General features: G+C 42.7%; 2 protein-coding genes across 3 annotated transcripts in view; both read left to right on the plus strand.

The window, feature by feature from the left end:
• Positions 1-27,961, plus strand: LOC129707446 (plasmanylethanolamine desaturase-like). Its single transcript, XM_055652481.1, has 6 exons — positions 1-240; positions 6,209-6,328; positions 11,069-11,160; positions 15,442-15,586; positions 23,567-23,779; positions 25,239-27,961. The coding sequence occupies exons 1-6, from the start codon at positions 39-41 to the stop codon at positions 25,358-25,360; spliced, it is 894 nt and encodes a 297-aa protein (XP_055508456.1). The 5' UTR covers positions 1-38; the 3' UTR covers positions 25,361-27,961.
• LOC129707447 (ubiquitin-conjugating enzyme E2 variant 1-like) overlaps positions 1-27,966 on the plus strand; it is a 193,288-nt gene that overhangs the window by 129,077 nt on the left and 36,245 nt on the right. The window lies entirely within an intron of this gene.

Below are 27,966 nucleotides of genomic sequence, written 5' to 3' on the forward strand. Positions count from 1 at the left end.
GCGCGCGCGCGTGGGGGGTGGGAGGGGACAGGATCAAGATGGCGAGTCAGGAGGAGCGGCAGCACCAGCAGCACCTCTATCGCGTCGCCGGGTCGTCCATGGCTACCGGGGAGCCGGCCTGCGCCTCCCTCTCCCTGCCAGACTGCCGGCAGCAGCAGAGGGACGTGGAAGAGACGGGCCTTGCCCGCTGGGGCCCTCAGCATCCCGGGGCCAAGGAGCTGGCGCAGCTGTACTCTCCTGGTGAGTGAGTGAGTGAGCGGCGGCGGCAACAACGGCTCCATAGCCCAGCCCAGCCCATTCCAGCCCATTCCATTCCAGCCCAGCCCAACCCAGTCCAGCCCAAGCCCAGCCCATTCCAGCCCAGCCCATTCCAGCCCAGCCCAGCCCATTCCAGCCCAGCCCCATTCCAGCCCAGCCCAGCCCAGTCCCATTCCAGCCCAGTCCATTCCCCAGTCCATTCCAGCCCAGCCCAGTCCCAGCCCAGCCCAGTCCAGTCCAGCCCAGTCCATTCCAGTCCAGCCCAGTCCATTCCAGCCCAGCCCAGTCCATTCCAGCCCAGCCCAGTCCATTCCAGCCCAGCCCAGTCCATTCCAGCCCAGCCCAGTCCATTCCAGTCCAGCCCAGCCATTCCAGCCCAGCCTATTCCATTCCGAGCAGCTTTCAGTTTCAGCCCTGTACATGTATAGTGCCCAATCCAATCCAGCCCAGCCCATCCATCTATATCTATTCCAGCCCAGCCTAGTCCATTCCAGCCCAGCCTAGTCCATTCCAGCCCAGCCTAGTCCATTCCAGCCCAGCCTAGTCCATTCCAGCCTAGTCCATTCCAGCCTAGTCCAGCCCAGTCCAGTCCAGCCCAGTCTGTTCCAGCCCAGCCCGTTCCAGTGCATTCCAGCCCAGCCCGTTCCAGTCCATTCCAGCCCATTCCAGTCCAGTCCAGTCCAAAGATCTTGGTTCTTGGTTACTTGGTCCTACAAAATATTCCAACTGGAATTTAAACTGGAGGTGGTGAAGGGAGGGAGCCCAGTCCATTCCAGTCCATTCCAGCCCAGGCCCCGGGCGGTGATGGACACAAAGTGCTGGAGTAACTCAGCGGGAGAGATTGGACAGTATCTCTGGCGAGAAGGAATAGGTGACGTTTCAGGTCGAGACCCTTCTTTGGGTAGGGCAGGGTGGCCTTGGACATCGTGACCGGCCTTGCCATCTTTACAGTGAATCTTTAAGGTGAATCTGTTACATTGGTAACTTTACCCACTGCTGAATTATTGGTGTAGGAAGGAACTGGAGGTGCTGGTTTAAACCGACGATAGACGCAAAAAGCTGGAGTAACATAGAGGGTCAGACAACATCTCTGGAAAAAAGAAACGTCTCCAGAGACGCTGTCTGACCCGCTGAGTTACTCCATCTTTTTGTGTCTATTTTGAATTATTGGTGCAGGATTCGTGTAACAAAAATGCTGAGAAACGAAATACATGTCTTTGGTGTAACTAGTGGGAGAGTCTAGTACCAGAAACCTTTGCCTCAGAATAAAAGGACCTTCCTTTTGGAAGATGATAATTGCTACAGAAGGCTGTGGAGATCAAGTCAATTGATATTTTTAAGCAGGGGTTGATAGATTCTTGATTACTAAGGGTGTCAGAGGTTATGGGGAGAAGGCAGAAGAATGGGGTTGAGAGGAAAAGATAGATCAGCCGTGATTGAATGGCAGAACTTCAGAACCTTGCATCGGCTCGGGCCTCCAGGCCTGTGATGGCAGCGAGCAGGAATTGGCTGGGACCAGATGAATGGGGGCTTAAAGTATGAGGAGATTCCATCCATGGCGGGCAGCAACGAATAGGGGGCACCTCCTGGGACCAAGCTTGTAGACAGCCTGGTCAAGGAAGGGAATTATTGCACACTGGGTGGTGGTGTGTGTATGCATCTCCTCATATACGGCCCTCAACAGATTAATTGCTGGGTTCGCGCCAGATCCTGTGCACCACAGAATGTCAATAACTATCTTGCACACTACATACACAGCTTGTCATGCAGCTTCCTCTACAACAGGAAGATAAAATTAAGTGTACAATATTAAGGAACTCACTGCCCTATTTATGAATCAGTTCCAGGCTGTCAGTCATTTGTTAATCTAATCCTTCATCCCATAATCTCTCAGCAGCATTTTAGTTGGTGCTGCTCAATACCCCTCAAAAAGAGATTAAAGCGATATTGGGGTTGAGGGACTCCTCTCACTGGATAGGGAATAAGTACTCCTGGAAATGGGTGGGGAATAGGGAATATGGGGTGGTTACGCGAAAAGCAAACACTCTTGCGGATGGGTTTGGAGAGGCCGTCTTGTGATGGGGAGGGGATATTAGTGGTAGAAGCTGTTCCAATGGAAACGTAAACGTTATGCTAGGCATAATGAAAAGGTTAAGTTGCAATAATGGAGAGAGAGGGCTTTAATAACTGATTAAAAGTTAGTTATTGCCAGGGGAATTAAATAACAAACAGTTGATGGTGTAAGTCCCCAAGGAATAGTAACGTGAGAAGTAACAAAGTAAATAATGATCCTGGATAAGATACAAATTGAACACAGCGTTGATCTGGAAGGCTGTGAAATGCCTTGCCAGAAAATGGAGATCTCTTGCTCAAGTTTGCACTGGAACAAAAATGTTGCTGAGATATTGTAGGATTAGATTATCAAATGACTGACTGTTTGGGGCTGCTTATGAATAGAGCAGAGGGTTATTTAATTTAGTCTTCCTGTTGTAGAGGCAACTGCTGCGTAAGTAGTGGACAACACGGTCACTGCTGTGCAAGGGATCTGGCATAAACCCAGTAATTAATCACTCAAGACTTGGTGTGGAGAGGCTGTCTGTAAGGGCTGGTGTTGAGCAAGTGGTGTGGCCGCTCAGAGCTGAGATGTGAGACTTGAAGCTGCACTTGGTTGGTGCGGTGAGTGTGGGCTGTTGCTGGGGTGCTGTCAGAAGCTACTGTGTGGATGGATCGATTGAATCCGATAGTCTCCATTGCTGAAGTTGGCACCGTCAAGAAATCTCTGGATTGGGTAGTGAGTGCCATGCAGGCAGAAGGGTGAGACAGCAGAATTTATCATATTTTAACAGGGGATGAAAAAGACCATGGCAGAGGGGCAGTCTGTCAACACATGTTGCAAGTAGTCCCTAACAATGGCACAGACCTGAGCACCATAGCTCTGTGCATTGCAGCCACACCCTAGCACTCGCAGGCAGTCTCTCCACACTACATCTTTGGGGTCTTCCATTGTTTGGTGAGCACCAGCAAGGATTCATACAAGGCTTCTAGCGCAACACTATCAAGTTAAAGTCTCTTTTTAAGTAGATGGGAGTACTTTTTTGTGTTCTGACTGGAGGGCGAAGAATGCTATAAATAATCAGTGCTCTGTAGATACCTGTACATCACTTGGGTGACTTATTGAGGCCTCCCATAAAGGAGACCATGATGTATTGATCATTACATTTATAAAGGTAACAAAATGAGGTAAGATTTTATCTATTATGACTAAGTTAATCTGCCTGATTCTTGTGTGGGGGAGGGAAGGAAATGAGCAATGGTCAGCCCTCTATTATACTACAGTCAGTCGCATTATCTAACTGCAGCCAAATCTAATTACATAGAACAGTACAGAATAGGAACATGCCCTTCACACAATGTCTGTGCTGAATATTAGGCCAAGACCAACTCTTTTCTGCCTGCACATAATCTATTTCCCTCCATTCCCTGCATACCCGTAATGCCTATCCAAAAGCTTCTTAAATACTATTATCTTATCAGCCTCAGCCACCACCCTTAACGATGCAATCATCAGCCCCTGTTAATAAGAAAAACCCTTGCACATTTCTTTTAAACTTTGCCTGTCTCACATTAAATCTATGACCTCTACAATCTGATTTTTCCACCCTGAGGAAAAGGATTCTGACTCTCCTATCTATGCCTCTCATAATTTGATATACTTCTATTGGGTCTCCACACAACCTTTGGCATTCTGGAGAATACAATCGGAGTCTGTCCAACAGCTTCCTGTGACTAATACCACCTAATCCAGGCATCATTCTGGTAAATCTTTGCACCATTTATCAAGCCTTCCTGTAATGGGGCAACCAGAACTGCACGCAACACTCAGGTGCAGCCTAAGCAAAGTCTTATAAAGCTGCATCATGACTTTCTGACTTTGTCCTCCATACCCTAATCTATGAAAGCAAGCATGTCATATGCCATCTTTACCACTCATCTGATGTTGCTACTTTCAGAGACTTATGGATTTAGACCCCAAGATCATCAATGCTGTTAATTACCATTAATTATGTATTTTCTCCTTGTATTTGATCTCCCAAAGTGCAATACCTAACACATGCTCAGGTTAAACTCCACCTGCCATTACTTTGACCATTTTTGCAGCTGATCTATATCCCGCTGTCTACTTGGCCTTCCCTACAGTCCGTGACCCTAGCAATCTTTGTGTAATCTGCAAACTTGTATTCTTGCTGACAAATTTATTTGCCTTTCTTAAATGAACTGAATTCCTGTTCCATACACTGAGTTCAAAACGTATTTAAAACAGGAATGATGAAGACAACTTGCACAGTAATAAAAATTACCTGAATATCTGCTTGGTAATACTTGGTAATGATTTAGGAATTTATTGGCCAGATCACTGGTTGAAATCGTATCTGCATTTCATTGGTATCTGAAACCATTTTATGCCCATCTGAAAGTTTTATTTTAAACTGTAAACACTTAACAGTGCTCTCCTGTAAATTATAAACACTTTAATGTTCAGAAACAATAAAAACTTGTCAGATTGTTACTTCAGCCATTTAGCCATAAACTCTGAAGATCTATTCTTTCTACGTCTCTAGCTTGCTGCTTGTCCTGCTTTAATCTTGTTAAAATACTTCAACATTTTCTAAAGCTATTCTAATAGCTCTTTTGGCTTTGCTTTGTCTGATCCAATGGAGTTGCTTGCTTTGATATAGATGCTGGAGAATGGGACAGATACAAGGCAACCAAAATCACTGAAGCTGGTTGATTTGCCTCGTGTATTTAGGCAAATGGAATACCCCAGTAATATAAAAAAAGTACAACATCTTTTTCCCAAAATGGGAATCTCAATGAGATCCTTTATTTCAATTACACATTTGTCTATCATGGCATCTTTACCCAATCCAAATGCATCATCTTACATTTATTGAAATTGAGATGCTATTTAAATACCTAGCGTTTCCTTGTATGTGGTCATCTCCGTCAGTGACGTGGAACCTGTGCTTGATTTTGGGTTGTTTTTAATCAGTGATGACTCGGTGTAACAATAAAACACACTGATATGAATTGTACCATTTTTGTTTTCAAGCAGTCATTTCTTGCGTTACAACTATATTTCCAATTGCGCATATTGTGCACAAAAGATGGAACAATCTCATTTGTTTATGGAAACATAATACTACAGTGCCCTCCATAATGTTTGGGACAAAGACAAAAAAGTTTTACACTAACAAATCTCTAATGATAAATGCATCTCAACTAGGTCAAGCCTTAATAAACACCATTTTGGTGCCTGTAGTTTTTTTGATATTTCAAGTTTTAAAAATTATTTTTGAGTTGTCTGGTAACAGTATTTTTTATTAAATATGACAGGAATTGGAGTTGAACATGTGTGCAATGATGTTCAATGTTTTCATATTTACATTTGTGGCTAGCAATATCCAATGTTTGTACAGATTATCTGAGAGCCTTCATGCTGTGAATATACAGTATCTTGATGTAATGATCTGTCAACATCTCGGGCTCATAATGTTGTTGCAAACTATTTCCCTCTTTCTCTCCCCCCCCCCGTGTCCCATCTGGATGCACACTCATTTCCTCCTTTCCCCAAGATGTACAGCATAGACCAAATGAAGTGTTATTTCTGGGGCAACTGGTTTTAATTTACATTTGTATTTAATAAAAATGTATTCAAGTTCTGTCTGTTGACATTAAACATGTTTCCATATAATCCAGTTTCCTTCTGAGGCAGTATGTTTCAAGTTTACAAACTGGGATCAGAGGAGGCTCTAGTAGAATATAAATTTTAAACTGGAAGTGTGTTAAGATTAAGAGTTAAGAGTTGGGTCATAGCAAAGAAGGATTTCTGGTAAATAGATGATATTTACATGTTTGCAAACTTAGTTGATGACTTTTTTCTTTCCAACAGTGAAACGATTTCAGGAATGGTTGTGTGTTATTTTAAACATCAGTCTCATAAATTGGAACTTGTATCATCTGCTCATAAACTTCAGTTGGGATCACCTTCACCTGATTCTTATTGGAATTGGTAAGTAATAGACATAAATTTAGTTTATAAATATTTATAAATTGAATTATGATTCATAAAAATCCACCCGATGAGACCCTTAACTGAATTATTCATCATCATGAACGGCGGCATGGTGGCGCAGCGGTAGAGTTGCTGCTTTGCAGCACTTGAAGCGTCGGAGACGCAGGTTCGATCCCAACTATGGGTGATGTCTGTGCGTTCACCCCGTGGGTTTTCTCTGAGATCTTTGGTTAAATGTCTGTGGAATTCTCTGCCTCGGAGGGCGGTGGAGGCAGGTTCTCTGGATGCTTTCAAGAGAGCTAGATAGGGCTCTTAAAAATAGCGGAGTCAGGGTATATGGGGAGAAGGCAGGAACGGGGTACTGATTGGGGATGATCAGCCATGATGACATTGAATGGCGGTGCTGGCTAGAAGGGCCGAATTGCTTACTCCTGCACCTTTTGTCTATTGTCTATTGTCCATCACACAGATGACTGTGCCTCCATTACATTGCCCTCCTTCCAGACCAAGCAATCATTCTTTGCAATTATTTTTATTGCACATGATTGTCTATGATTCTTGTAGTTACTTTCTGTTATTGGCTGTCTGAGTAAGTAGCAATTGTGTAAAATGCGATTGGCGTGCTAGGAATTAGATTAATTGTGTCTGCAGTCTATTGACAGCAAATGTAATCGGCTATGAATATCATCAGCTATTGTCCAAGGTGCTCTTTTATCCAAGCCTGCAGGAAAAAAAACATTGCTGTTGAGTGCTATTTGGAGAAAAATAAGATTTACAAGCTAGAATACCACCACTAGTGACCTTGTGCGATTTAATTAGCAAACCTATTTCAGGAGATATAACCTGCATCTGGTGGCAATGGCTATTTAATGAAGAGCTTGAACTTGTCATGGCTTCAGCTTGTCAAAACCAGTGTGGTTTGCTTTTCATATACTTTGTCTTAACTGAGACGAGATTCTCAAAACCAGTATTAAAACACATTTATATTCCTTGGCTTTTGACCCTGCTTGAGACTTTGCTCCTGTTTTAGTGCTTTTAATGTTTTTAATTTTATTGTTTTTACTCTCTCTTTTAATGTTTTTATTGTTGTGTAATAATTTTTTGTCCATGATTAGTCATGTACAGCACTTTGTTGCAACAGTGGTTGTTTTTAAAGTGTTCTATAAATAAAGTTATTACTATTATTATTATTCTAACTTTACATGATATCCACATCCTGGTGTCTCCTAGTTGGCTCCACCTCTTGCTTTGCTTTTTTTTAAATAATGAAAGCAGGAGCACAGGGGGTTAAGTGTAATTTAAAGAAGTTTAAAAAAGGTCATGAGGGGAATAGATCAGGTAGACAGAGTAAAATGCACAGTCTTTTGCCCAGAGTACAGGAATCAATAATCAGAGGACAGGTTTAAGGTGAGGGGGAGAAGATTTAATAGGAACCTGCGATAAAGCCTTGCACACAGAGTAGCGTTGGTACAAAACCTACCATCAGCGGCGCTTCAGATCTGCCACTGTGTGATTCCGGTGGGGGGATTAAAATTCAGGTTTGTATTGGTTGTCGGAGAGGTATTTGCACGGACTTGATAAAGAAAATTCGTTCTGCGCTTCCGTTCCCATTTATATGAAAAAAAAGGGGGGGGGGGGGGGGGGGGTATATGGGGAGTTGCTGGACAATTGCATCGCTGGATTGAACGCGACTTCTAATGCATTCAACATCTCGGATCAAAATCAACATCAAGGACTTTCACATCAGGACAAAACAAAAGTTTTATAGTTTATTTAACATCTTACCTTGCTTTTTGGTGTGGTTTCATTTTAATCTGATGATTCCAAGTCCAAGTGAGTTTATTGTCATGTGTCCCTGGATAGGACAATGAAATTCTTGCTTTGCTTTGCAATAGTAGGCATTTACTACAAAACAGATAAATGTGTCCATATACCATGATATAAATATATACACACATGAATAAATAAACTGGTAAAAGTGCAAATAACAGAAATTGGTTATTAATAATCAGAGTTTTGTCTGAGCCAGGTTTAATAGCCTGATGGTTGTGGGGAAGTAGCTATTCCTGAACCTGGTTGTTGCAGTCTTCAGGCTCCTGTACCTTCTACCTGAAGGTAGCAGGGAGATGAGTGTGTGGCCGGGATGGTTTGGGTCTTTGATGATACTGCCAGCCTTTTTGAGGCAACGACTGCAATAAATCCCCTCGATGGAAGGAAGGTTAGAGCCGATGATGGACTGGGCAGTGTTTACTACTTTTTGTAGTCTTTTCCTCTCCAGGGCGCTCAAATTGCCGAACCAAGCCACGATGCAACCGGTCAGTATGCTCTCGACTGTGCACCTGTAGAAGTTAGAGAGAGTCTTCCTTGACAATCCGACTCTCCGTAATCATTCAAAATGTTATTTAGGCCCTGATAGCGGTCGTGTCCTGCTTGCCAATATCGCGGGGCTTATGGCAGTGACCACATCCCGACCTATCACAATCCACTCACAAGATAACCAAATTTGCACAATCATGTCATAAGAACATCTAAGATCTATATTTTGTGTTAGAATAGAATAGAATAGAATAGAATAACCTTTAATAATCCTTTACAGGAAATTACAGTGCCACAACAGCTTCAAGACAGACATAACACCACACATTTCAACAGATATCTTCAATACATAATAAGTTAAAATTTTTGTGCATTATAAAACCTTATAGCAGCTGGTATACAAGACTTCCTATGTCTCTCCGTTTTGCACATTGGTGCAATCAGTCTCTGACTGAAGATGCTGCACTTGATCACCTTCAGGGCGTGGAGTGGGTGAGTGGGGTTGGTCATTATTGAGCCTAGTTTTTTCAGAGTTCTGGCCTCTGCCACCTGCTTGACCGTTAGTTGCTCTGCCCCAACCACTGAGCCGGCCTTCCTGATCAGCTTATCCAGTCTGTTTTTGTCCGCTATTCGGGCGCCTTCTCCCCAACAGGCCACAGCAAAAAACAGAGCACTGGCCACCACTGAATAGTAGACACTGCACAGTAGGGGTTGACAGATATTAAATGACTTTAGCCTCCTTAAAAAATACAGTTTTGTACTTTGTCAGGTTCCTGTACACCGCTGTCCATATGACTCTTCCAGAACCAGCTCACTGTCAAGCTGCACACCAAGGTACCTGTACCTGGCGACCAGCCTCCACCTCAGTGCCCCTGATGTGTGGGTCTTTGATGATACTGAGTCCTTTTGAGGCAACCCCTCCGATAAATCCCCAACTCGAAGGAAGTTTTAGAGGTGTTGATGAATGGCAGTTTACTACTTTTTGTGTCACTCCAGGGCGCTCAAATTGCTAATTGTGTCTCTATGCAACTCCTGCTCTCGATTGCACCCCTTTGATGAGTCTTCCTGACAACAGCTGTGTCATCTGAAAATTTCTGCAAAAAGCAGTCGTGTCTTGCTTGCCAATATCGCGGGGCTTATGGCAGTGACCACATCCCGACCTATCACAATCCACTCACAAGATAACCAAATTTGCACAATCATGTCATAAGAACATCTAAGATCTATATTTTGTGTTATTGTCTATTTAAAAAAATGTGGCTATTTAAAAAAAATATTTTAGCCTTTCAAGAATGGGATAGATGTTTAGATCTAGTAATTGAATTTAGATGAATTTATTTGATTTGATGACTGATGAATATGAATTTTTTGTTGGGCATTTACTGTTTGTTTTAACGTTACAATAACATTAAAGTTCTGATCTTGAGTATCACATTTTTGATTTTTCAAGGCAGTCTAGGTGTTTATTACTATTTATGTCACAACCGTCAATTTTGGTATTATCTAAAATTAGGTAACTAACTAATTATATGCTTTCATTTCAGGTCATCCAAGTAAGATGTATCATATTTGTTTCAGATTGCTTCAATCTATAATAACTGAATTTCCATCAGTTTTTTTTTAAGAAAGTTATGGGCTTTTATGTCAACTGACTGTCCTCGATTACAGCTTTAATACTGAAGATATGAAAGTGAATTACGTATCAAATTAAATGCTTTACCTGACGGGATAAATTACAGGCTTGATTTTTTAAATCTCAAAATGTTGTAACATTCCTACACAGAGTGGTGGGTGTATAGAATGAGCTGCCAGATGAGGTAATTGAGGCAGGTACTATTGCAATGTTTAAGAAACATTTTAGGCAGGACAGGTTTAGAGGGGTATGGGCCAAATGCAGACAGGTGGAACTAGTGTAGGTGGGACATGTTGGTCAGTGTGTGCAAGTTGGGCCGAAGGGCCTGTTCCCACGCTCTATGACTGACTGATTCTATGAAAAGTTCTTTAGGAATCTAACACCTGCATTAACTACGGGAGAGCTTTGCGCATAAATGCATATTTCACTCTTAATAGAATGACATGGGTACTTTCAAATCTAATAGGATGGCAATTGAGATCTGCCATGTTGAAAATTAGGTTAAGAAATATTCCGAAATGATTCTGTCCCTCAATCTCTCACCTATAACCTCGTTAATAATCCTTAAAAATTGCCACATTAAGGTGTTGAGGACTTTGTGATATATTTTTATATTATGTGTTATATAAAAGATGTTTTAAGTATCTTAAAGTTAATGGTCGGTTATGGGAATATTACTTAAGGGGCATTAAGGTTTATTACTTTCTGAATTATGTAAATGTGTCGTGTGTGTTTAAATAATCAGGTCATTAAAGAGAGCTTTGTTCTAATTGCAATTTTGTAACTAGTTGCAGGGATGGTTACTGCTGACTTTGCTTCAGGTTTGGTCCACTGGGGAGCAGACACCTGGGGATCTGTTGATCTTCCTATACTTGGCAAGGTACGTGGTAGGACTTCATTGCTCACCTTACTTCCTTATCTTCGTCATGAAAATCCTAGTACATGCGTCTTGTAGGATTGATTTGTTTGTACATCAGTTTCTTGTGTAAGAGGAAATTGCAGATGCTGGTTTACACCGAAGATAGATACAAAATGCTGGAGTAACACAGCGGGACAGACAGCATCTCAGATTGAAGAAGGGTCTCTACCTGAAACGTCACCCATTCCTCCTATCCAGAGATGCTGTCTGTCCTGCTGAGTTATTCTAGCATTTTGTGTCTATCTACATCAGTTTCTTTCTGTCTGCACCTTATGGATTTGCATGCTTCAAATTGCTCAAAATGTAATGGGTGGAGTGGGAATATAGACCAGACTTGTAACATCTGTGCATATATTTGCAATCCAACAACAAATATAATATTAATGTTTTTAATGTGGAAGGTACGCAATATTAAAGTAATCTTTTTGTTTAGTTGGTATGGGGAGTTTAGTGAGAGTGATGGCTTATTATGTTGTGCTGTACTTGTAATCTTTCCTCTGAGCCACATGTACATCTATCGACTATACACATTCAGGAGCTACCTTTGCTCGACTATTGATAATGGCATACATCAACTGATGTATGAAAATAGTTTGGTTGATTACATTTTTTTCCATTGTCATCACGCGGGCAGCACGGTGGCACAGAGGTACAGTTGCTGCCTTACAGCGCCAGAGACCCGGGTTCGATCCTAACTACGGGTGCTGTCTGTACAGAGTTTGTACGTTCTCCCTGTGACCTGCGTGGGTTTTCTCCGGGTGCTTCGGTTTCCTCCCACACTCCAAGGATGTACAGGTTTGTAGGTTAAATGACTTGCTATAAATATACAATTGTCCCTAGTGTGTGTAGGATAGTATTAGTGTGCGGTTGGTGCGGTCTCGGTGGGCCGAAGGGCATGTTTCCGAGCTGTACCTCTAAACTAAACTAATCTAAACTTAACTTATTGCTAGCTAGGGCAGAGTGGATAAATAGACATACAGAAATTACTAAAGATATCAATAGGATCTAAATCAAATGCACCTTGTGGCTGAATCATTTTTTGTGGAAGCAATGACAAATAGAAATTGTGATAAATAAGCTCAAATCACCTCACTGAAACATCAAGGTAGCTGAAATCTTATTTGTTTTTCAACATTTTAAAAATTCCTGACTTATTACTCAGCTATTCATTTAATATGAGAAAGGCGTTTCTGTGAAATACTTCCTCCATAAATAATGCCTGACCACCTGAATATTTCTACTATGTTATTTTTGCCCTGCTCAGTCAGCTCAGTTTCAGATGCCGTGTTCATGGCTAGAGCAACATTCTCTCCTGAACATCCTTCTTTCCTAACTCCTCTGCAACCTAAACCCTTAATATTTGTCTTGCATCCAGACGGGGTATCATCCATGTTGTTTTTCCACTCGGAATATTTTCAAAACGGTCTCGTCTGCATCTTGATCTCGCTTGTCACTGGGCTTAATGACACTGACTCTAAATCTGAGCTGTTGTGCATCTTTCTCAAACACACCAATCTATGTGAATTAACAGCAAAGCGTTCAGCTTTTTGGGGCTCCCCTTAAAGATGTCTGCCATGTCGCTCTGTTTACGAGCTTCATAGCTATTTGGCTTTACATGTAATGCATAGTGATCTTTTATTATTTTAAGAACATTACATTCTTTATCTAAACAGTAATGGTGCAAATGTCAACTTCCAACAATTTGGTAACATGACAGTCGGTACATTGTTTGCACGCTTTACTGTCCCTATCAAAAATGTTGCCCTGCAGTGGTGTGGTCCTTATTCGCTGGTTGCTGTTTTTGCTTACTGACTTGAGCCAGTTTACTGTCTGCAGCAAGAACAGCTACCAGTTTCTAGTAATTGCTGGAAATAGCTTGCAGTCTATACTTGATCCATTCTGTGAAGCTCTGGTTTCTGCCTATGCAAAAAAAATAGCCAGTTGAGTGACTGCCCCACCGCTTTCACTCTTCAAATCATCTTTGTAATTCACTGGAAATGATCATACTAGGTCCTCAATTTCATTAGTAGACAACGAGCTGACTTGTTTATCAACGAGAATCAGTATATAATTTTATGTTATGTTGGCATCTAGAATCTTAATGTACATTGGTGGCTTTTGAAAGGGCATATTCTGCTGGCTGTTCAATCACATTACTGGTCAATTTGATTTTGAGCAAAATTGATTAGTGCCAAATTATTCAAACATCCAGAACATGCCTTCTGCAGATGATCTGGAGCATGATGTCATATGAGCACAATGGGTATAAGAAATATTGAAAATTAAACGCAAAAGGTTTGTTTTTTCACATTCGGTGAGAGAAGTATGGATATTGAGTTGTACAATAGCTTGCTTTCTTAAACTAAGCGTTTCTCTGAATGAAAAAGCCAGAAAGGATCATATAAAGTTGGTTAGCGTAGGGAGGAAATGCAGATGCTGGCTTAAACCGAAGATCGATACAAACAGCGGCAGTAACTCAGTGGGACAGGCAGCATCTCTGGAGAGAAGGAATGGGTGAAGTTTTGGGTCGAGACCCTTCTTCATACTGATGTCATGGGTGTGGGAGGTACATAGATAAGGAAGAGTAAGGTGTGAAAACAAGACGATAAATTTGGTTGTTGTGTATAATCTGATGGCCTAGTGTTTAATTTCCATAGAAAATGCAATTTTTTTTTTTCTTATCAGCAGTGAAGGAAATGCTTGTTTGCAGCCACCCAAACATGCTGTTTAATGGTTTTTAAGCAACAATATATTTAGCGCTACAACCTTTACCATGAATTGATGAAAGATCTGGTTCGGTCGATTTAGAATTGAGGACTGCTCGGCAAAAATCATTCCTAGCAGTTTTGAGATGACTCGGATATACAATAAGTACACTTCCTGAGGTATTGCAACCAAAGTTTCATTTCCTTCATGATTGGGGGAAAAAAATAAGCCAAAATGGATAATGGAAGTTGTCCTATATAAAACAATTGAGCAGAATAAACCAGTAGACAAGGATCAGAGGATTTTGTGCCTGCATGGGTTCTTTCACTGCCCCCACACTACAATCTCATTTCCCATCAATTATTACTAGGTTTCTATATGCTTCTCATCCATTTGCTGCTCCAATGTGATTTTTCCTAAATCTAAATGCCGATTTTAGCATGTATATTGATGACGTCAAGCATTGCTACTTTTTGGAACCCTCCACAGTCCGAATATACTGATTCTATTCAACATCCCAGTCTTTGATGGGAAGATTTAACCTATACGGTTTAATCCCTATCACAAACTTGGCTGCCCTGATCTGCACTCCATGCCTCTCTGTAGGGACTGTCTGAAAATGTGCCAGACTACAGTAACCATGCTGTCACACTTGACCCAGAGTTGAGTATTTGACCTCTTCCATACCATATCCATAAATATTTGCTTCCACTTTTGTAACATTCCTGAATTTAGCATTTTTTACTTCAACCAATTTTTCTGTGCCTTTGGTGCATTAGATTAGACTATTTCAACTTGCTCCCACCAACCTTTTGTAATGCACTCTCTGTGGACATATGATCCTTCAAGCTCTGCTGTCTGCATCGAGTCCCATCTGTCCATCATCCTGTCTTTGCAGACTCGCCCTGGCATCCAGATAGCAATCTGATATTTTCTGGGATATTTAATGGTAAGTACTTTTAATGTAGTTTAGTTTAGAGATACAGCATGAAAATGGGTCCTTCGGCCCACCGTGTCCGTGCCGACCAGCGATCCCTGCACACTTACACTATCCTACACACACACACACACACAAGGGCCAATTTACGATTATACCAAGCCAATTAACCTACAAACCTGTACATCTTTGGAGATCCCAAAGAAAACTCATACAGGTCACGGGGAGAACGTACAAACTTTGTACAGACAGCACTCGGAGTCAGGATCAAATCTGGGTTTTTGGTGCTGCTATGCAGCAACTCTACCACTGTGTCACTGTGCTGCACTGTAATATTGCTTTCTAATGCTGGATCTCTGCAGGGAACAATTTGTGGCAATGCAGTGTTTCTTGTAGAGCGGTTTCCAGAAGTATTGTGCATCTATTGTCTCTGAAATTGCTGCATTGCTTACTCCAGTAAATGCAAATTTTGATAACCATAGTATTATTCCCGTTTAAAATATAGAGCTACCTGTATTGCACGCATTTTAATTTTATTTTCTTTTTTTTTAAACAAATCTAATTGTTGCTTTGTGTGTAACGATGTTTCTCTGTTCTAGGCTTTCATTAGACCTTTCAGAGAACATCACATTGACCCCACTGCTATAACAAGACATGATTTTGTAGAAACAAATGGCGATAACTGCATGCTGACTGTGGTTCCCCTGGCTTACATGGCATACAGGTTTTTTACTCTCTCCCCAGGTATGTTCATCTAATGTTCTGACTTTCCTACAACTGCAATGTGATTGAGCCTAATTCATTTTACACTGAATATTTGATGCCGAGGTATTGATTTGGGTGGTAAGAAAGTTGGATCAATGGCGTTTGATTGTGGACGAGTTGTGATCCTATGAAATATTGAAACAAGGTCAAGGAGCAGAATGGCCTGCACGCATTGTCCTATATGAGGCAAAAGGAAGTGCTTGTCTTTTGAGTGTTTTGAGATCTAAGACCATACGTGTAAAGTAAGCATTTATTCATACCACTAATACTTTATTTTTAATTTCATTTTTGGGCAAGTCTCCAGGGTGTTCAATGAAACAATTGACTATTGTAGTTAATTGCCAATGAAGGTGATGCATTTGAAGTGATATTTTAAGAAAGACATGGGGAATGTACAGATTTTATCATCAAATTTGAAAGGGAGTAAGAGAGCAAAAGCCAGTGCCAACTTTTTTATAGTTTCATGCCCAGCTAAGAGAATACATTTCAATGGCTATCAACTAGATCTAATCTGTTTAGCACTTAGGTCTGTAGTGCCAGAGATCTGTGTGCTATCCTGACTGTCTGTGTGGAGTTTGCATGTTCTCCCTGTGACCACGTGTGTATCCTCTGGATGCTCTTGTTTCCTCCCTCATCTCACAGATGTGTGCATTTTGTAGGTTCATTGGCCCTTGTAAATTGCCCCTAATGAGTTGGGGAGTAGATTAATAAGTGGGATAATGGAACCAATTTGAACATGTGATGGAACCAGTGTGAACGTGATTGATGGTCGGTGCAGCCTTTGATAAGGTTCTGCTTGGTAGGCTGCTCTGGAAGGTTAGATTACATGGGATCCAGGGAGAGCTAGCTGGGTCGAGAATTAGCTTCATGAAAGGAAAGTTGTTTTACTGACTTGAGATTTGTAACAAATGATGTGGTTCAGGGATCGATGCTGTCTATTGTTTTGTGGTTTTTAATCAATGATTTGGATGAGAATGAGGAAGACATTATTAGTAAGTTTGCAGGTGACATTAAGGTGGCAGTATCATAGATAGTAAAGATGGTTATCCATCATTAGAGCAGGAACTTGATCAGTTGGGCAATTGGTTGAGGAATCGTTAATGGAGTTTAATGCAGATAGGTGCAAGGTGTTTCATTTTGGAAAGTCAAACGAGGGCAGGACTCTATACTGTGACTGACAGGGCCCTGAAGAGTATTGCCGAGCAGACAGATCCAGGAGTGCAGGTAATAGTCCCTTGACTGTAGATAGGTCAAGGTAGATAGGGTGGATGAAGACTTTTGGTACATTGACTGTTCATCGGTCAGGATGTTGAGTATAGATGTTATGTTACAATTGTACTAGACACTGGTGAGGCTGCATTTGACATTGTATTTAAGTTTTGTGACCCTGGTATAGGAAGGATGTTGTTAAGCTGGAAAGAGTGCATTAATGTTGCCAGAACTTGAGGTGCTGAATTGGGCTCAGTTAGGCCTAAATTGCTTGGAGTGTAGAAAAATGTGGGGTCCTCTTTAGTGTATATAAGATCATGAGGGGGATGTATAGGGTAAATGCACAGTCTTTTACTCCAAGTAGTGGAATCAAGCACCAGACGACGTAGGTTCATGGTAAGAGGTGAAAAATTTACTAGGTGCATTGTCATTAGTGCAACATTTTGATAGTTTAAACCAGTTTTGGGACATGCTATGGTTTTGGCATAAATTTGTTTATCACTTTTTCTTAAATTAATGTTTTAATTAAAAAAATGTTTTGGGCATCTGTTGTGTTACTTTTCTTTTAATATCATTAAGACGAAAATAATTTTTACTTTGACTATGTACATTTATTTTGGTTAATGTACAATGTTTATTACAATGTAATATAAAAAGGGCATGGCTGAAATAATGCCACATAGTGGAATGGTGGGTATCAAAACCAGTTTATGGGTCTGTGCGAGACTGGGTTGTGGGTGGTGGAACAGGGCAGTGAAGAAATTTGTACCCAAGGGTAATTTTGAGGTAGTGCGTCTTGTTAAAGCTTTAGTTGATTTAAGGGACCATGTTTGAGGGGGAAAAAAGGCAGAGTTGTGAATTCCTGGTTAAACTGGACAATTTGAAATAAAACAATTAAGGAAGTGCGCTGCATAGAGATCAAGACTGAAAATAAATATGTGGCATGATGCCAGTTACGGTGTGTATTAAATACAGTGCCTCCCCTAATGTTTGGGACAAAGACCCATTATTTATTTATTTGCCTCTGTACTCCACAATTTGAGATTTGTAATGGAAAAAATTGCATGTGATTAAAGTGCACATTGTCAGATTTTTTAATAAAGGCTATTTTTATATATTTTGGTTTCATCATGTAGAAATTACAGCTGTGTTTATACATACATAGTCCCCCCATTTCAGGGCACTATAATGTTTGGGACATAACAATGTCATGTAAATGAAAGTAGTCATGTTTAGTATTTTGTTGCATATCCTTTACATGCAATGAATGCTTGAAATCTGCAATTCATGGACATCACCAGTTGTTGGGTGTCTCCTCTGGTGATGCTCTGCCAGGCCTGTATTGCAGCCATCTTTAGCTTATGCTTGTTTTGGGGGCTAGTCCCCTTCAGTTTTCTCTTCAACATATAAGAGGCATGCTCTTGGAACTCAGGAACTCGCATCAACACTCCCTGAACTTCAGGCCTCACTAACCCAGACCTGCAACGGACCCCAATTATATTTTATCCGCCGGAAGATCCACCTCTTCAATCAACAATTCCTGGCCCATCTGAACTCCACCAAGGACCTCAAATTATCCCGCCTCCAGGCCGCTCCCGACGCCCCGCAACACCCGCAGACTCCGGGCCCCGACTCTGCCCTGCATCGCCTGTCCGAGTCCCGCGACGCCATCTTGGCCACGAGGAGCGCCTTCAACACTCACCAGGACGCCGCCTTCACCGACCTCCACGTTGATGCCGCCGCCGACCCTCACCTGCCCACCGATGACGCCCAGCCTCGCCACTATGGTAACTCGGACTTTCTTCTCCCCGCCGATTCCTCCGACCCTCGCCGCTCTCTGGGACAACCTAGCCTCATCGCTGCACCGGGCCTACCCTACGCCGCCGCCTCACTGACTGGACCGGGGCTTTCCCAGCATGGCCGCTGCACCGCACCCCGCTCATCTCGTCGCGTTCCCGGGCTGGCCGAGCCTTGCCGCCGCGCCGACCATCCGCCCACCGGGACCTCCCACACATCGCCCGCGGACCCCGACTCAACCGCCCATCGACGCCGAACATCGGGTCCGCTGACCCGCGCCACTGGACTATTACCATCGGGTCCGCTGACCCGCGCCACTCCACCTCCCTCCAACAACCCACAGCCGTCGCCTTACCTGGAGCCTGGACTCTCCACTGGGCCTGAAGCCCTCACGCTGCTTACTCCCACTCTCCTGGGTTTGACTCCACTGGGTCCTAGTGCCAGTCGACCCAGCCTGGTCTACCTCAGTGGCAGTTCGACTGAGTCTCCTCCCCCCACCCCCTCTAACTGTAAGTCTCCTCCCCCCACCCCCTCTAACTGTGTGGCCCCTGCTCTTCCCCACCCACACCACAGCCCTCTCACCCCCCCACCCCCTGACCACCCACCACCCACCACACATCGCCTCGTCCCCACCTGCCTTCTTCCGGCCCCAACCCCCATCCCTGTCGAGTGTTCACCATCCCCCCCGACCTCCCCCTCTCCAACACCGAACAGTCCGTCCTCAACAGAGGTCTTACCTTTGTCCCCCTCCGTCCCCACCTCAATGAATTCCGCGCCCACCACGACTTGGAGCGCTTCTACCGTCGCCTCCGCCTCACAGCTTTCTTCCATGGGAAGGAGCCCTCGCCCCCCACTGATGACCCCTTTTCCCGTCTCCAACGCACCCCCTCCTCGTGGAACCCCCCTCGTGGCCAATTTCCGGCTTTAGAACTTTTTATCAATAACTGCCGTCGCGACATCAACCGCCTCAACTTCTCCACTCCCCTGTCTCACTCCAATCTCTCACCACATGAACGTTCTGCCATCGACTCACTCCGCAACAACCCAGATTTGGTTATCAAACCCGCTGACAAGGGAGGTGCCGTGGTAGTCTGGCACGCCGATCTCTACAAAGCTGAGGCCACGCGCCAACTATCGGACACCTCCTCCTACTTACCCCTGGACCATGACCCCACTGACGAGCACCAGGCCACCATCTCCAGCACCATCACCAACTTCATCCACTCCAATGCCCTACCCGACCGAGCCTCCAACCTCATCGTTCCCCAGCCCCGCACAGCCCGATTTTACCTTCTCCCTAAAATCCACAAACCTGATTGTCCCGGAAGACCCATTGTCTCCGCCTGTTCGTGCCCCACCGAACTCATTTCCAAATACCTTGACTCCATCCTATCACCCTTGGTTAAATCCCTCCCTACCTATGTCCAAGACACCTCAGACACTCTCCGTCGTCTCCGCGCATTCAATCCTCTAGGCCCTCGCCCCCTCATCTTCACCATGGACGTCCAATCACTATACACCTCCATCCCCCACCACGATGGTCTCACAGCCCTCCGGTTCTTCCTCGACCAGAGAAGCAACCCATACCCAGCCACTGACACTCTCCTCCGCCTAGCGGAGCTGGTCCTTACCCTCAATAACTTCACGTTCGACTCCTCCCACTTCCTCCAAATACAAGGCGTAGCTATGGGCACACGCATGGACCCCAGCTATGCCTGCCTATTTGTAGGTTACGTCGAGCAATCCTTGTTCAATACATACCAGGGCCCCATCCCCGACCTCTACCTCCGCTACATCGACGACTGCTTTGGTGCCACCTCCTGCACCCGCACACAACTGACTGACTTCATCCACTTCACCACTAACTTCCATCCGGCACTCAAATACACCTGGACGATTTCCGACACTTCCCTACCATTCCTTGACCTCACTATCTCCATTGCAGGTGATAGACTTCTAACCGACATACACTATAAACCCACTGACTCCCATGGCTATCTGGACTACACTTCTTCCCACCCTGCTTCCTGTAAGGACTCCATCCCCTACTCCCAATTCCTCCGTCTACGCCGCATCTGCTCCACGGATGAGGCGTTCCACACCAGGACATCTGAAATGTCCTCGCTATTCAGGGAACGGGGGTTCCCCTCCTCCACCATAAATGAGGTCTCTTCCATACCCCGCAACACTGCTCTCTCTCCCCATCCCCGCACTCGCAACAAGGGCCGAGTCCCCCTAGTCCTAACCTTTCACCCCACCAGCCGTCACATACAAAAAGTAATCCTCCGTCAGTTTCGCCACCTCCAACGTGACCCCACTACTCGCCACATCTTCCCATCTCCCCCCATATCTGCCTTCCGCAAAGACCGCTCCCTCCATAACTCCCTTGTCAATTCTTCCCTTCCCTCTCGGTCCACCCCCTCCCCGGGCACTTTCCCTTGCAACCGCAAGAGATGCAACACTTGTCCCTTTACCTCCCCCCTCGACTCCGTTCAAGGACCCAAGCAATCGTTCCAGGTGCGACAGAGGTTTACCTGCATCTCTTCCAACCTCATCTATTGCGTCCGCTGCTCTAGATGTCAGCAGATCTATATCGGTGAGACCAAGCGGAGGTTGGGCGATCGTTTCGCCGAACACCTCCGCTCGGTCCGCAATAACCAAGCTGACCTCCCGGTGGCTCAGCACTTCAACTCCCCCTCCCACTCCGCCTCCGACCTCTCTGTCCTGGGTCTCCTCCATGGCCACAGCGAGCAGCACCGGAAATTGGAGGAACAGCACCTCATATTCCGTTTGGGTAGTCTGCACCCCGGGGGCATGAACATCGAATTCTCCCAATTTTGTTAGTCCTTGCTGTCTCCTCCCCTTCCTCAGCCCCCCTGCTGTCTCCTCCCATCCCCCAGCCTTCTGGCTACTCCTCCTTTTCCCTTTCTTGTCCCCACCCACCCCCGCCCCCGATCAGTCTGAAGAAGGGTTTTGGCCCGAAACGTTGCCTATTTCCTTCGCTCCATAGATGCTGCTGCACCCGCTGAGTTTCTCCAGCTTTTTTGTGTAACCTTCGATTCTCCAGCATCTGCAGTTCCCTCTTAAACAGAGGCATGCTCAATTGGGTTCATATCAGGTGATTGACTTGACCACTGAAGAATTTACCATGATTTAGCTTTGGAAAAACATCTTTGTTGCCTTGGCAGTATGTTTGGGATCATTGTCTTGCTGTAGAATGAACTGCCAGCCAATGAGTTTTGAGGCATTTGTTTGAGCAGATAGGCTGTGTCTATACACTTCAGAATTCAATATGCTACTGCCATCAGCAGTAGTATCATCAATGAGGATAAGTGAGCCAGTTCCTTCAGCAGCCATACATGCCTAGGCCATAACACCCTCATCACCGTGTTTCACAGATGAGGTGGAATGCTTTGGATCTTGGGCAGTTCCTTTTCTCCTCCATACTTTGCTCTTGCCATCACTCTGATATAAGTTAATCTTAGTTTCATCTGTCCACAAGACCTTTCTCCAGAACTGGTTGCTCTTTTAAGTACTTCTTGACAAACTGTAACCTGGCCATGCTATTTGTGCGGCTAACCAGTGGTTTGCATCTTGCAGTGTAGCAGTGTATTTCTGTTCATGAAGTCATCTGCAGACAGATGTCATTGACAAATCCACATCTGACTCCTGAAGAGTCTTTCTAATCTGTCAGACAGGTGTTTGGGGATTATTCTGTCATCAGCTGTGGAGGTCTTCCTTGGCTTGCCAGTCCCTTTATGTTTAGTAAGCTCACCTGTGCTCTTTTTTCTTAATGATGTTCCAAACAGTTGATTTTGGTAAGCCTAAGGTTTGGCTTTGGTCCTCGTGTTGATAAACAGCAATAAATGTTTCCAAAGGCGATGGAAAGACTGAGCTGTGAGCTCTCTTATACCTGCATTAATGAGGCAATTAAACACACCCGAGCAATTACAAACACCCGTGAAGCCAGCCCTGAAATGAGGGGAATATGTATAAACACGGCTATAATTTCTACATGGTGAAACCAAAATGCATTAAAATAACCTTTATTAAAATCTGACAAATGTGCACTTTAACCACATGTGATTTTTTTTTTTCCCTATTACAAATCTAAAATTGTGGAGTACAGAGGCAAATAAATAAATGATGGGTATTTGTCCCAAACATTATGGAGGGCACTGTACATTGTGAATACAGTGGTGCTAGTAGTAGTAGCAGTAGTGGAACTGGAAAAACACTGCATTGAGTTGGAAAAACACTTCTTTCTTATTTGCTACAGTGTTTAACGGTGCCATGGATAAATATTAACTGGATGTCTAGCTGGTGAAGAATAACTACCCTAATAAATACTCCCAAAGTTGAATTCAGCTGGTGGTGTGGCTTGCAGTTCTACTACATTTCAGCTATCCCAAATGCAAACTGAATTTTACCTGGCATGTTTTTTGGGTTTTTTTCAATTGTAAAGCTGAATTTTTAAATCAAGATGCATATCTTTTGATCCTAGAAGGGAGGGGGGGGGGGGGGTGGGGGAGGAGAGGTCCCGACCGAAAATGTCACCTATCAATTTTCTCCAGGGATGCTGCCTGACCCACTGAGTTACTCCAATCCTTTGTATCTATTTTTTGAACCAAAGTTTGTACTTTTATTTCTGAACAAATAAATCTGAAAAAAAATATCCACTCCTTGAGCACATAACTCAGGCCGAAGTTTTGAAAGTGGTTACAAATGTCAAAAATGAGCTGATTGATTGTCCATCTAATAGGATTTGTAGTTAACTACAAACCAGTTGTGCAAGGCATAATATAGGTGAAAGGTATAATAAGCCTGTTTAAAGGGGAAGGAAGAATATTAGTGTTGTGATATGGAGTGTGGGTGGTGCATGCAAAATACTTTGACTTTCACCATTGTTTTTTTGCTGAGATTTTAATTGAACTATATTTATATTTTTTACAGAGGCCATCTATGGTATTTATTCTTGGCAGTGCTACATATTTTCTCTTGGATTGTTTGTGACACTGACGAACCAAATTCACAAGTGGTCTCATACGTATTATGGACTTCCTTTGTGGGTCTGCCTTTTGCAGGACTGGCACATCATTCTACCACGAAAACATCATCGTATTCATCATGTATCTCCACATGAAACATACTTCTGTATTACCACAGGTGAGCACCTGGAATTGGAGAGTTGTTTAAATGTTATTGCTAATATATTTAGAACAATGTATTTGTGGTCACATTTCTATTAGTACTGTAGTCTTACAATCTGACTTGGAATTGGGGGAAAAGGAAGAAATTGGAGAGGACGCGATCATCGGCTCCCATCTAATATACAGTAGAAGTGACGGGTCTATCAGTTGTAAATGTTAAATCTCTGCCCACAGAAATACAAGGACAACTGGCTCAACCACGCCTTCCAGCTGTATGTTAGTGTTTTAAATAAGTAGGAAAACCCGTAGCTTGGTGCTCTCCTATCACCAGCAATTCACTGCCATAGAAGAAATGTGGTCAAATTGATTTATACTGCAGTAATTCCATTCTCAACAAAATGCCTGGTATGGTGTTGAAATGTGGGGACAAGGACCTTGACTAATCTTTAAGCCTGCCAAGAAAAATGTGGGTTATTGTGAAACGCGCACTTGTGTAGTTCTTTGGTATTGGTCCTCAATATGACAGCGTTTTCATTTGCAGACGCTGCTGGCCTTTTGAGAAAATAGCTAAACAACCATCTTGAATTGTTGCAGGGTTTAATAAGCATCATCCTTGTTACCCATCAAAAGCAGTTTTTTCACGGCACCTTAATACTGAATCTAATGCTCCCTTGTTGTCGAGCGTTTCCAGCAGTGTGATTCCTTTGTCTTTGCAAAGTAGTGTTTTCAGTAAGTTTATGGTTTTGTACAAAGAGGCTGAAGATGGCTTCTGTGATGGTTGGGTTCTTGGGAGAAGCAAGTGGTGAGATGTATTTGTATATATCCAGGTTGCTGTAGTGCAAAATGTAATTTGAAATTTTATTCTAATTGCATTTCTAACTTCATTAAATCATGGGCTGCAGAACTGGGGGGGGGGGGGGGCTGCATCCCCATCACTTCTTTTTGGCAAGACATGCTTCATAACCCAAAATTATCCAGCCCGCATGCATATTTTTCTCTTCTTCTGAGGACTTCCAACGTCCAGAATCTCAGAACAAGCGCACAGTGAGCGCGGCAAAACCATGACCAACCGTGGCGGAAACAGACTGCCCCTCCGGCTCAATGGCCAATCACAGCGCTGTTCAGTCGACATATGGGGCAGCGAACAAAGTGCTGTGATTAGCCGTCGAGTGGAAGGAAGGGAGGGAGAGTCTGACCCGAGAGAGTTGGTCCCTAGAGAGAGAGGAAGGGGGGAGAAATAGGGGATATATCCCCCTACTTTTTTAGTTGAGGGATGGCCTGTATTATCCCCCAGTTTTTGGAGGTCGAGCAACAACAAAAAATAATAATTGTGCCATCGTCTCGGTCGCTCCGCTCCCTCACTGGGTACCTGGTGATGAGTGATCGCTCGGCCCCATCACTTTCAAAAACGCTCTGCGACCCCCTGACTGGCATTTTTAAACTTTTGGAAACCTAATGTTTTGTATCTTTTCAAGGTTGGCTGAACAACCCCCTGGAGAAAATAGGATTCTGGAAAACTCTAGAGGACATTATCCAGCGATTAACTGGGAATAAACCGAGAACGGATGATTTGAAGTGGACTCAAAAAACAAAGTAACTTGCGCCAATATTTTAACTCTCTTAACCTTTTTGCCAACTAATTGCACCAGCCAAATCCATATCTGCGCTCTAATGTTGCACTCTGGAAACACCCAGCACTCAAAACGGACTCTTGTGAAACAAGAAATTTGAAGGAACTTTAATGTATTTGAATAGTGAACATTCTGTGGGTCAAATTAACATTCAAATGAATACAGACTGTGCGGTACACCTTAATTTAAAAGTAATGAAGTCATTAGAAATGTTCTGTGGTATAATCATAAGGTTGTGTGAAGAAAGGAACCTTAAGGGGTAAATATTAAGGATGGAAATGCTCAAATCTGCAGTGTCCATTTGGTGCTTGCTTGTTTTGTATACTATAATACTGACAAAGCCTTACATTTTGTTTGCCAGAGATATTTAACTATTTTGAATGTATGTTTAAATAAAGTTCAGAACTGCATATTATAAAAATAAAGTTGTACTCGCAAGTGTTTGGGTGTAGTAATGAACAATTGAACAGAACTATAATAATTATGGTTGTTTCAAATGCAAGAATTTTAACCCTTTGAAAAATGGCGTAATATTAATGTTTCTTGTGTCTCCAAATTGGTATTTTCTTAGAGTACTCTATTCTTGGCACAAAAATGTAAATCAGAAGATTCCACACATAGTTTCCCAGACCCCTAATGTACCTGGAAATGCACTATAGTTGCGATATCACGGATTTGAATTTAAGTTTTATTTTCAAGGACCAGTTGTTGGAATGACTTGAAGTACTTGCCAAATAACAAATCTAATGATTCATAATACCTCATTTTTGTGAATCTAACATCTTGTATTAAATATTATTTAAATTTTACTGGGCAAGCAGTTCAAGTTGTTTCTTTAGTTGGATATTCTTAATACGAGTACAGCCAATTTAAATAAAGTCAGAAGCTCGACACTCTAGTAACCTGGAGTCTGCATCATTAAAATGTTGCCATTATATGGATTAAAGAATCTCTACTCCTAGGTTTAGTAATTATGTGCAGTCCAATTATATTTACTTGTTTTAGCAACAAACTGAGCCTTCTTTCCCACTCCATCCTGAAGAGCCCTCCAAAAGTATTTCCAGACTTTTTTTGGAGGTGGCGGAGTCACAATTTCGGCTGCCACTCTGAATTACACCCATTTTCTATTCTTTTTTTTTCTTGCCATGGCCCGTTTTCTCGCATGTACCTTTTTTTTTTTTGCATTGTCTTTGCTTAGATATAAAATAGATCAGGGCCAGCTCCATTGTGCACTGGTTTATCTCTACTTTTGTAAGATTAAATATAACTGCTTTCATTTTTGCAAAGCAATTTTATTTTTATGTATTCAGGATCAGTATTTGATGACGTCAAAAGAGTTTTTGCCAACTCGTCAATCTCTCAGCTTGAGCAAAATGTTCTAAACTAAATTTATATTGCATCATTATTCAAATAATTCCTAACCCATTCTAAATCTGGTTAATAATCATGCTTTTGTCTTTTAATCTACTTCCCTGGGGTGCTCATTCGCTACCAGTAGTGCATTTATACAACAAAACTATGTACATGTAACTCCTGTATGATTTGTAAGATCAGTGTATAAATTAACATAAAATTTGTGTAATGCTTGGATTTCTTATTTACACTTATTACAAAGCATGAAATTGAAAGTGACTCGCTAAATGTGTTTAACAATTTGCCTGAATTATTATTTTTCCATGTTATCAATTATTTCTAATTTGGAGCGAAGGGAAGTGACGTGCTCTTATACAAATCGGTACAATTGGATGTCTGACTTTTTTTCAAAAACAGTTTAATAATCTTCCTACAGATGAATAGTTATTCCAAAGAAAACTTATTATTGCAAGAATAGAACTATAAGCTATGATTTGTGAAAGCTGTGGTCAATGGAAGGAAAAAGCCTTTTTCTTGTCTGGTTTTGAGCTTCATCACAGACTTCTATTTTCCTGATCATGTTTAATTTAACTTTGAACAAATGGTGAAGTTCGAATACTTCACTGGACCTGTCCCAAACCTTTATTTATTTCATGGGACGTAATGTAATTATGTCCCGTTAATGTAACCTCCCATTATCTCAATGTAATGGGAGGTTTGAGTTGATTGAGAAGTGACTGTCAAAACTGAAAATATTCCCAGCAGACTGTGCAGAGCTATGGAGTTAGATGTAATAGTCATTAAAGAAGCAGCCGTTGGGATGAAAATCAGAAAGTTCTTCACTAAAAGGTTGGTAGTCTGATGAGACTCGGTCATTGCTTGCATTGGAAACTGACACTGACAAATTGCTGCATGTTGGAGCAAATGATTGTGGGTTTGGGTGCAGGAAAATGACAGAAGGGCAGAGCAGACTGAAGGACTGGGTCTTTCTCATATTTTTGTATTCCACCAAGACACCCCTCAAAAAAAGCTATTGTTCAAACCATATAGTGCGGTGTAAATCTAATCCTCAATGCATTTTGTTTGTTATTAACTTCAAATGTATCCTATATATCCTAAATGTCATGAGCATTTGAACTAAGTTACAGAAAACAAGTATTGTAATTTTATAATTTGCCTACACTTTAAATGAAAAAATAAATCCTGAAATCAAATGGCA

The sequence above is a fragment of the Leucoraja erinacea genome, chromosome 21, assembly GCF_028641065.1.
Source record: "Leucoraja erinacea ecotype New England chromosome 21, Leri_hhj_1, whole genome shotgun sequence".
NCBI classification, from domain to species: Eukaryota; Metazoa; Chordata; class Chondrichthyes; order Rajiformes; family Rajidae; genus Leucoraja; species Leucoraja erinaceus.